Source organism: Leptinotarsa decemlineata, unplaced genomic scaffold (genome assembly GCF_025532065.1).
Source record: "Leptinotarsa decemlineata unplaced genomic scaffold, Ldec_3_MD MMD2_tig00000133_RagTag_RagTag, whole genome shotgun sequence".
Classification (NCBI taxonomy): domain Eukaryota; kingdom Metazoa; phylum Arthropoda; class Insecta; order Coleoptera; family Chrysomelidae; genus Leptinotarsa; species Leptinotarsa decemlineata.
This window is the reverse complement of record NW_027412542.1, coordinates 1117810-1129641: the sequence shown is the minus strand read 5'-3', so window position 1 is coordinate 1129641 and position 11832 is coordinate 1117810. Positions and strand designations below refer to the sequence as shown.

Sequence of the window (11832 nt, the reverse complement as noted above, 5' to 3'; positions counted from 1 at the left end):
GATAGTTTTTATTTCTTCCTGTCTATAAGCAAGTTGATGCATCCGTTATTGAAAACCTTCAAGAACTTGACATTAATCAGTTATAAGTATAATCAGTTATAAATTTAAAACTTTGTAGAATATCTACTAAACAAATTGTGTGAAGGACTCATTTCTTCTGTTTTCAGGCAAACCCTATATAGATATTCAGGATTAAATTTATACAAACATTTCTACATTATATACTTGGTCATATGGCAACTCTCTCTATACTTCTTAAACAAACTTTGTGACTTCACATTTGTCAGAATGAAGAAAATGAATTTCCTAGAGGTGATGAGGTAATGACTGCATAAAAAGATCATGTGTCATTCGTTTCTTCCTTGATTTTGGGCCTGTGTCTACGGGATGAAGCTGTTACTAGAGCTGTTTCTCTTAGTTAGACGAATGTTCCATACATGTAGTCGAGCGGCGTTGAAGTCGGTCGAGTCCCAGCCACATTTCTATTTGGATCGTATTTTTCCTGCATTGAGGTAATATCTTGAAACGTTCTCGATGACGTTCTCGACTGAGTTGGGGAAATGGGCGTCAAGAAGAGTGTTGTAGTTCTGGTGTTTGGGAAAAGTGCTCAATTTGGACTAATCTTTCAATATACACAGTAGAACTTATCTTTCAATATACACAGTAAACACTAGTCAGTTTACTCAAAGTCAAGTGTTACCAATTAAGATGTCTTCACTAAATTTTTAACATCCATGGACTTCTACTTTGAGGAAATACAATCCAGGATCACATTTGATAAATGTGATCCAGGATCACATTTAATAATATGTGGCTCAGAAGAGAATAGAGTGATGGTTGGCGAATGTTTTGTCAGGCACTTCTTGTGGGGAAAATGAGGGCAATGTCATCTCCTCTTACGAAGACGCCATCTATGGGATCGATAGAGAACTCAATACTCAAATATCGAAGATACACGAAAATTAGAGCCCAAACAGAACGCATTCATGTCTCAACACCGGGAAGCGCTGTTTTGACCCGCCTTAGGTCTCGTCCGTGGTGCTAAGCTTAACCAGCCAACAGATATCTTGGTTTCAAACAGGTTGGAGCCTGGCTCTCTGACCCTAACGGCTGGCGGTTGTCAGAAGGACAAAAGGGTCATGACTGAATGGTGGTGGCGGTTTGTGTTGCTACAGTTTTTTAAACTACTATTTATTTTCCACTTTTCAATTTGGCTTGCTATTTCAAGCCCAATTGTTTTTATATATAATATATACGCATTCACAGACAGTGTGGTTGTCTCACTTGCGCTCACGCAGAGACTGTGTGAGGAAATAATTTAATCCTGGCGATCCAGATCAGGATAATGTGATAAACCTATTAAATGATTGTATTGTCACCGATTCTTGATTAGTGTACAAAGTCAAAAATACATCTGTACTTTAAAAATCGAGTCCAAAGGAGTAGCTAATATAAGCGTCTTAAAAAATTGGTAGGTCTTCTGTGACCTTTGCCCTTGAACTATCAGTAAACTCATTGAACTTTTTCGTTAATATTTATTTCTTTCATCGGTGTTGTTTATTGCACTTCCATTAGTTTCAAGTGACATGTCCAATGGCTATTGTCAAAAACTAGTGACATTCCCCTTTCACCTCTATTCATGTTTTGTTATTCACAATACAGCCTTGTCATTTATTTAATTAACCATAATGTTTTGGAAAATAATTAAGGCGTTTGAGGATTGGATTCACTCCTGATGGACCCTCTAGACCCATCTAGACTACAGAAATATTTATAAAAATGAAGTAAATAACTATTATATTAGTGTTATACTCCTCCGACACAAATTAATTCAAAATAAGATTTTCCAAATCACGTGATTTTTCTCCTAAGGGGAAACTTGAGAAGTGTTTTAATTAAAATTGTAGGATTCTCAGTCTCCCATAAGGAAACTGTGTTGGCCGCGGTTTTCAGGTTATTATGCTTTGAATTTTCGCCTACGACTGCGGTAAACTGCTGATCGTCCTAAAAGCAGATACTGAGGAAGACTAAAACGCTTCATCCATTGCCTCGTCGCCTATGATGATGTCGTTCGCAGTAATAGACGAAACGTCAGACATACAAACTTGCAGACAACGGCGAACAAACCCGGCATTGAAACTTTATACTCTCATTACGAAAGTCCAATTTGAATATGACCAAAGGTGTGACTGCCAGAAGCGATAAAGCTGAAAATAAAATCGGTGGCCTATAGCCAGAGCCTTACTCCAGAAATTTTCAGATATAAGTGTTTTGCCCCGCCCCATAACCAACTAAAATTCTATAAATGCCAATGATTGCAACAGCCAATTCATTTCTATACGCCGATGACACGGCTCTCCTCTCATCTTCCATGGGTTGGGAGCTCGGGATCGTCTACGTGCAACGTGCATTGGACGACCTCGAGCGCTGGTACCTCGAATGGAAGATCCGAGTAAACCCGAATAAAACTCAGGCTATAACCACGGGAAGAACGATATCTTCTTCGGCCAGAAAAGTGAGAATGTCTGGAAGGGAGATCGACTGGCAAGTGCGGGTAAAGTATCTCATTCTTCTTTCTGATAGACTGTAGGCTCACCTGGAACCCGCACAGATCGAGGGTCGGATCAAAAGTCTGTACCCTCTGATCAACAGACGATCTAAACTGAGCCTTGAAAATAAGCTTATGATCTACAACACGATGTTCAAGCCTGTCATCATGTATGCTTAAGGCGTCTGGGGACCAGCGGCTCCGTCTAACATCTCAATTCTGGAGAGAGTACAAAATAAGCTAATACGGATGATTGTGAATGCTCCGTGGTTCGTGCGGAATGAAGCTATCCGCAGAAATTTGCAGCTGCTTTCCATTCAGTCGAGGAATCGCCGAGTTTTTGATAGCGCGGAAACTCACGAAAATCCGTTAGTTAGGGAAGCTATAGATTATGCTGTAGACGACCCCTCCCGATATAGAAGACCCCGACACTCTGTCGAATGAGGCCCTTATGTCCCCCGTTAACAGATGAACAATTTTTATTCATCTCAAGCCAGCCAGGTAGGGGTACACCGTGAAGGGTGGTACTGATGTCTGAGGACATTCATGCCGTCATCTCGTAATCAGTTATAACCCATTTGTCCTTCTGACAAACTCTAGTTGAGAGTGTACGGGAGCCAGGCTCCAAACTGTCCGAAATTAAGATGGCTGTTGGTCGGTCAATTCATTTGACAGCCTTCATAGTATTTGAAAAGTCTGTTTGCTTGAAGTTTCTATTAAAAAGGTTCTTAGAGTTTTGTGATTACATCTCAGAGTTTCAGAAATCTAGAACGTTCTTAAGTTATACCAGGAAATTTTTGACGTTGGCTCTCCATTGAAACTTTTCAAAATAGTGAAAATACGAGATTACAAAGAAGTAAAGTTTAATAGCGAATATACTATATCTAAATAGTAATTGAAGGAACATTGATAAACAGAGTACATTCAACTGCCAACTATACGTGAAAATGAGTTGAAAAAATATTTCAGTTGTTAGCACTGAATACCGAAAAATAAAACGGGTATTTTTCAGACAATCATGCCGTCGTACATCATAGGATGTATATATAGTGTGTCAAATTAGAAAAATCCAGTAGGAATATTATAGAAATGAAAAAAAAATCAAGACTCGACTTAATATTTCCGCTGACAACTTTTAAATTTGACACACGTTATAATTGAATACATTATTTGCACTTCATCTAATACTGCTGAGGCACTGAAATTTTTTGTGCAATTTGAATCCAGTCCTAGTAATATTACCACACACTACATTTATCGCTAGGGTTCATAGGAGACCCGATAGGGCACTTGTAAGCTTCAGCAAAGTCTTTAGAGTTTGATAAAGGCCCCAAAACTCTAATGGGACCAGGCGAATGAACACTTGACCTAACTTTTGTTAGAGCGTCTTCAGGCCTCATCGAGCCGCACCAGATTTGAGCGTAGTTCAGGAAAAATAGCTGGTCATGAGTCAAGTTGAGTCCTGGCAAGTCGGGCTCTTCTCCATGCTGGGACACCCATTTCCGATATGCCTGTGAAATATTATTCATTGAACTCAATAAACGATATAGGTGAGTTAACTAACCCTAAACGACTGTTTGAGGCCTCCATTATCTGCGATATTCTCTCCTTGCGTCATCCTGCCATTAACGTACAGACCCACTTCCTGGATTTTATACCGGGAATATTGATCTATTATACACTGTGTTCTCTCTCTGAAGGCTTTTATGGTAACGTTATTCCACCACTGCATCATGTTTCCATATTTATCAAATTGCCTCCCTGAAAAATAATAACATACTTTTCTCTGAAATTTTCAATGTTTTCATGTAATCGGTAAATATTGATTGAATACTTGGGTGAGATGTGGAACTCCATGGTAAAAACGTTCAGAATGATCGAAAAAGGGCGCGATCAGATGTGATGGAATAATGAAGAATTATTAGTAAATAAGTTCGAAAGTACTTTTGCTTTATTTATTGAGTCGGAGATGATATCCAGTACAATAAAAGTTTTATTTCCTTTTGCAAATACTTCGTAAATCTTTTGGTTGGTTTCCGGGTATTGCCGTGGTTTTCTTCGGTTACAATCTCCAAACGTTTCAACTGCAACAGTTATCTTCAGTGACGTATCAACTGAAAATTGATACGTTCGACCACGCCACTGAAGATGGCTGCCGCAGTTGCAATAGTGTTACGTTTTTTTCCGTGGGTTAACCAATAATTGACTAGACTAAGTAATCAAACTTGCCTTTATTTCACTTTAAATACAACAAACACTTCAACTAAAACTTCAATTACCATTTAATGGTCTATCGCCTTACTAAATCACTTCGCTTACCGCACTGTAACGTCCACTTGACTGTGTCGATATGCCCGCCGCTAGCGTTTGAAAATCGTAGAAATTTCGCCAAAGTTCCGTCACTATCGGTAGCATTATTCTCGCTACTTCTCGAGTGTCATCGTACATTCGCGCGCTCTTAGCTACGTCACGTTTGGTTTATGGTTACCAGTGGCGGCCAGCGTTACTTTCTTTCGGGCATGATCTACAATAATAGCTTGAAAAATCTATTGTATAGCGAAACGTGTCGCGGTTTTTGTAAAACCCTCTTATAGTGAAAATCATACAATAAACTGTATTAATTAGTTATAACCAAAGAAGACCACGTCAAAACCCGAAAACCAACCAACACATTGACGCCAGCCGTGAAACCCTTCAACCCTTCATTCCTATACTTCGTAAATCATCTCCAAAGTTTTTCATCTATTCATTATTCAACAAACGATCTCTCTTGAACTTCACTGTCAACAAACTAAGCAATTCTTGGTTCGATGATTTTATTTTGTCGCCAAGTTTTTTCTCTACTATTGATTGGAGCATATCGTGATTTTGTATGTGAATATCTTTATTGATTCTCGAATATATCCAAAAGTACTGATTTCTTTCTGTATATACAGATATATAAATAGGCGTTACATAGAAATAGGTGAAGTTAAAATTGGGATTTAGCATAGTTCATCACGTGGTGACTCTAAAACTTGGTTAGTGAAACGCGCGTCGAGAAGTGTACTGCAGTTCTGGTGTGTGGGAACAATGTTTGGGTTGGGTTGATTCTTTACCAAAATTTTATTAAAACTATCGAACTCGATTTATTTTCATTCTAAAAAAACATTTTTTTTTCTTACCATTAATCTCAACTAAAACATTTTGATTTGAAATATTTTAACTGCAGTCAGGAGTAACTTCTACATTGTTCAGGCTGCTACATTGTATTGCAGCTGCCTGCAGTGCGTCTCTATTTGTACGCGAATAATATTCATGTACAAATAACACATATTGCAATTCAGACAACCTGGTACTATGTACTTATCTTTATTTATTATCAGTACTTCGTAATAAAAAAATTGATAAAAAGTGTTTTATGTGTGACTCGGACGACTCTGTGATTGATTTTAACATTGAAACTTTCAAAAATTGTTGGCTTTTTGAAATAAAAAATTTCGAGTGCAATGAAGTCGTGTTATGAGATTTTCATTTAATTACAAAAACTCACTTCTAGGTCCATGTCAAGTTTCTGCCGTTAATGAAGGACCAACCAAAATGTCTATCGCTATCCTTCTCAATTACACGAACAACTAGCATGCATATTTTCTTCCATTCGATGGACGCACCGCGTCCAGCTGCAATGTTGCGTCCTTTTCTATCGTACAGGACAGTTCGCTTTGGCCTCTGTGTTGCACATCTTTACTCGCATAAAAATTTTGCTCTTTTAGGTTTGGTGAATTTCAGCGCCTACTTTGGTATGAGATTCACTTACCAAACAAATGGATGTAAATTACTAATATTTACCGATTTGTTTATACGTACTAACACAATAGTTAGGCCATGTGAAATATAGCTGATTTAAGGTTTGTATATTCTAAAGGCGTCATACTTTTGGCCGTCAAAATTTACATAATGGACATGATTTTTTTGAGCCAACCTACTCGCCATTTATTTTTTAACATAACTAATTTTCACGTAAAATCTTTTTCATCAGTTGAACAGATGGGTGAAGGTTGCTTTCAATTCAGACGTTAGATTACTACAATTACGTTGGAAACGTGTTATCTTTAAATTCCAACTCGTGGTGATATTTGGACATGAGTTGGTTTTATACATATTAATTCTATAATATAAGGTACTTACCTTTATCATCGAATCCGTGTGTGATTTCGTGTCCAATAACGACACCAATACCGCCATAATTCAGCGATTTAGGAAAATGTTGACTATAAAATAATGGCTGCAAAATTCCAGCCGGAAATACTGCAAATGAACTTCAAATATACTCAAGAACGTAGCATATTCTTCAAACTTACCAATATCGTTTTTGTTAGGGTTGTAAAAGGCATTCACAATTGCTGGCTCTGTAGACCATTTTTCTTTATCAACAGGTTTCCTCAGTTTCTCTAAATTCTGCGTCGCTTCAAATTTGAGGATATTGAGTATATTCTTCATAAATTCTAGTTTTGTTATATTCAGCTGGAAATAATAGTGAAAACTAGTAACAATAATAATGAGTAGGTAATTTGATGTTTCATTTTTCTGTTTCATTTCAGTAAGAATTATATCTATGTAGGTATCTAATCAGAAATAAAACTATTTTTACTGAATAATTTCAATTAAGGACATTAAGTGGTAGTAAGCGGTTTCACTTGTCGGCGTCAGAATATTCGGCTGCAAGGTGGCCGAACATCCGGTATCCGGCAAATCGTGTGATCACTGTGTTTCAGAACCGTTATTCAAGACGTTCTGCCCCGTGGGTTGGGCTACCTATCGGGCGGATAGGGGAAAGGACAGGGGACTGGAGGCCCTGTCCGGGAAGCCAATGTGGTCTTACGTACGGAGTCGCCGGACACCTGGTCAGTGGTATAAAAAAGTAGGGTGACAGGAACTAAAACCCTCCAAAAGCCTTTGCAAAAAATGCCGCCGTGGACCAGCCTATCCAAGCTGAGGTGTAAGCAATCGTGCTGACAGCTGAATGGCCGCAGGGTGCTTCCCTTGCTACTCGTGGGAACACACATGAACGAATCAACAGAAACAACAAAAACCAATCCCGAGGCTGCACAGAAGTGCTCACCTCAATCTAAGGCGGTGGCCGGGGATGAACAGAAATGTCCACCCCAATCTACCACTTGGAATGAGACTGGACATAACAGATCACCTCCAACAGCAAAGGCACTTCCTGCAGCGTGCGCCAAGAGATCCGCCTTGAATAAAGGCAAGGAACCGGCTGCCCCTGCAGGGAAGCTCCCTAACTTGTGCACCTCCACGGAGGAACTCCAAGAAGATTGAAGAAGCCGTGCAACGACAGTAATATCGCCGCACCTTCTAAAACCTTCGCGGAGGCCACCGTGGGACACCTCAAGGTTGTCAAAGAGAGTGTGTGTTCGGCAAGTCTGGGCCTACACCTGCCAATATAAAGGAGATGTCTCCTAGTGACCTGTTCACCTTCCTGAAAAGGACAGGATGGACGCTGATCTAGGAGGACAACTCCTTGGAAGAATGTACAATGGGACACATATGTGGCCCTACTCTACAGATACAGATAAGACGTTCTGCGTTGAGATGGGTTTTTAACCGTAGATTTCTACAGATACTTCTGCAGCAAACACCTAGAATCCACATTTCAACAGATTTTATCCGTCGATACCTGCTGAACATATCCTCTCACCAGTCTCACCTCGAATAACCGCCCCAGGGTCTGCTTTAATTCCAAAGCACCATAGAGTGAGGTTGAATTTTGCAAGAGAACATATCGAATGACGAATGATGGAGTCTGGGAAAGAGTTCTTTAGTTATATGAGTCAAGATTTTGTTTGCATAATTAAGACAGACAACTACGATTGTACCGACGAGATATAGTGAGATATGGTCAATGTAACTTCTTGAACACGACTTCGTATGGAAGAGGATCGGTTATGGTTTGGGTAGCATTTACTTCGACTGCTCGCATGAACCTGGTGTGCTCTCTGCTCCCTATATTGGCGACAATTTTTTGCCGCAGTAGGATAAAGCTCGACCTCACGTTGTTCGGATTGTTCAAGATTATTTAGCAGGTATTGTAATAGAGAGAATGACTTGGCCAACAAACAGCACGGCTCTGAAACTTATAGAAAATATTTGGGACACGTTTACCCAATAATTTGAATGAGCTAGCGAGAGTTTTCACTGAAATATGGAATGCTTTAAACCCTGAAGACATGAGACATGTAATTTCGAACACGAACCTTCGCTATTGAGAAGTTATTCAAAATAAAGATGAAAGTTTTGTTCATTTTTTCTTCTGTGTTTCCTTTACAACTTCAATTTGTTTTGTTAAGAGGTTCAATCGCTAAAATGGAGTATCTTGTTCATCAAGGCACAAAAATATGTATTTATTTATTGATGAAATACCTGAAAAATAAATAACGAGAACACGATAGTTTTGGCGAGAAATGGTTCATCAGATTGGCAGCGATCGGTAATATGGTTGTAAAAAAAAACTAACAAAACGAACACTCAAATATGAGATCCTACGATATAATCCGGCAATCGGGAATAACTACGAAGACGAGGTGAAGGAAAATTTTTCATATGAAATAAAGATAGGTATACAAAAGCAGAAATATAACTAAGTTGAAACTTTCGAGAAAGAGAGAGAGAACAGATTAGAGACAGCTGAACTGGAATCAATCGTTCGCTTGGTCTGTGAGACTTTAATATTTTATATACCTACAAGTGACGTCAGTAAAACTACAATTTCGATAATCAATTCGACTCCACAGAAGTTTTGTCAGGTAACACAAAATTTTATTCGATGTTGGAGTGTGAATGTACCTAATATTTATAATAGGGGAGCCCAAGCGGGGATTTCGGGATTTACTAAAGCGCGACAGATTAATATACAGGGGAATACCTTGTACCCGGTTAATTATATAATCTGACGATTTCCGCAAGCCGAAATAACAAAAATTCGTCGATAAAGTTTATTGCGTGCAGCTGTGCGATACCTATATTTCCCTCTCCGAGTTTCTATTTCCTCTATTCTCTATTAATTTTTTCTCTATCTATTACTCTCTCACTCCGTCTTCACTCTGAATTCTGTTGCCATGACGCCATCACAGCTGATCACTGAAACTCGTTCGTGATGAAGATGATGATTAATTAATCAATTAATTGATGGATGTAGTATGTAGTATACTACGTGGTAGGAAAACATAATGAAGAAAAGAGAAATTAAACTTTCTATGTTTTTTACCACTTTTATTTGTAACTAACGTTACTGCAGTTTCGTCCTATAAGGACATTTTCAAACTTATACAATATATAAGTTTGAAAATGTCCTTAGAGGACGAAACTACAGTATATTGTATAAGTTTGAAAATTGACATTTTCAAACTTATACAATATATAAGTTTGAAAATGTCCTTATAGGACGAAACTACAGTATATTGTATAAGTTTAAAAATGTCCTTATATATTATATAAGTTTGAAAATGTCCTTATAGGACGAAACTGCAGTAACGTTAGTTACGAATAAAAATGGTAAAAAACATAGAAAGTTTCATTTCTCTTTTCTTCATCAATTAATCAATTGATTATAAAAAATACAAGTATTTTATCTGAGCTTTTCAATTAATTAGGTTCAATGAATTAAAAAAATATTGTTTTTGTCAGATTAAGCGAATCCCTCTAAATAATCGTCAGATTATGAGACAGCACGTCTAAAACATAAAGATGAACCATATATATCTTAATCTGACGCGCTTGAGTATTTTAAAATAGCGAATTGGCCGCGAGTTTGCATCAGATCGAAATCGTCAGATTATTGAATGAGAGTTTTTTGCACTTAACACCCCCTTAGAAAATCTAACGCGCTCGATTACATTTTATTTTTCTTTTCACGTTTAACCCTTACGTACAACCACCCACATCATGCAAACGATCAGATTAACATACCAACATTATTAAAAATATGTAGGACATTGATGCTATCAATATCTGACGCGCTCGAGTATGTCCATGCAACAGTATTTTTTTACATATTTAAAAATCTATAGCCGCTTTCCCTACCGATGAAAAGGTATATATTATATAACATTTTTTTCTTCTTATCATCTAAGCTTTGCAACCTAATAATATGTATCAATGACGCTCGAGTAAATCCCAATTTTGCATCGTGGGCTTCCCTGCTATTATGTATTCCTGAGACATACTTCAACACTTCTGTATTAATAACCGTATAATTGGTGAATTGGAATACATTTCAAATATCAAAGGTCAGAGCTAATGGAGTATACTCACACCCGCATATTCTTTGTACAGTTCATCTTTATCAGTTATCAATTTGGGATAGCCGATCCTTTCATTCATAGCATCAGCTTTTTCTTTAGCAACAGCTCTAGTCTCGTCATCCATCCAATGATTTTCAGTTAATAATTCATTGAATGCTTCTCTAATTGTATGTATCATTTGCAAAGCAGTTTCCTGAAAATAAAAACGAATTTAAAATTAAATACATTCTTTAACAATGAAATGACTTGATCATTATATATCTATCCCAACTCATCAAAGATTGCATAATCGAACCGTGTTGGGAATCACACATTAAAAGGCAAGACCTCGTTAATCCTTAGCTCACACAAGTTTCGACTTCTGAGGCTTATCGTTCGTAGGGGTGCGACAGCTGGTTAACGGAAAAACAGATTTTTTTAAACAGATTGAATTATACAAACTTTACATTAGAAATACTGATGATCTTCATTTTTTTACATGTGAGCCGAAATATTCACGAAATAATGCTTGATGCGTTTCAGTCAGTCTCCACATAAAAATTGTTCAATGAACTTCTTAAGTGCCTGGAAATAGTCAAGATTGAAAACCACTCTATACAGAGTGGCCAGTAAAATTTGTCTCATTTGAGATATTTTTATCAATAGCTATATTCGAAATCTACAATTTCTGTTTCGATCGAGATGAAAAATCACCAAAAGAATATTTATCGCGTGATTTGCATTAGGTACTTGCCAAATTTTGATTTTTTTTCGCGGAAAAAAATTCTAAAGTGTGGTTATTCATCGAAATATCCAAAACGAGAAGCTTTTCGAAAAGGTTTTTCTAACTACCACTTTTATTCCAAATGCCTAAAATGCTTGATGTAATTTTGACAAGTTGCAAAATAAGATTTGACGCAACCTACAGAAACATTTCTTAATTTCGACAATATGGATCTTTTGTGTTCGAGTAGACGGGATCTCAAGTACAAAAAAAATATTCCATAT

The 11832-nt window shown here is 37.6% G+C and overlaps 1 protein-coding gene across 3 annotated transcripts in view; it reads right to left on the bottom strand.

The window, feature by feature from the left end:
• Nucleotides 1–3394: 3394 nt before the first annotated feature.
• Nep1 (M13 family metallopeptidase neprilysin 1) overlaps nucleotides 3395–11832 on the bottom strand; it is a 32602-nt gene continuing 24164 nt past the window's right edge. For all 3 annotated transcript variants that reach the window (XM_074172486.1, XM_023162853.2, XM_074172487.1), the window contains exons 10-14: nucleotides 10856–11038; nucleotides 6889–7051; nucleotides 6716–6835; nucleotides 4113–4309; nucleotides 3395–4059 (exon numbers count right to left, since the gene is read on the bottom strand). In XM_074172486.1, the coding sequence (XP_074028587.1) occupies nucleotides 3787–4059; nucleotides 4113–4309; nucleotides 6716–6835; nucleotides 6889–7051; nucleotides 10856–11038 (936 nt within the window). In that variant the 3' untranslated portion in view covers nucleotides 3395–3786. The remainder of the gene's footprint in view (nucleotides 4060–4112; nucleotides 4310–6715; nucleotides 6836–6888; nucleotides 7052–10855; nucleotides 11039–11832) is intronic.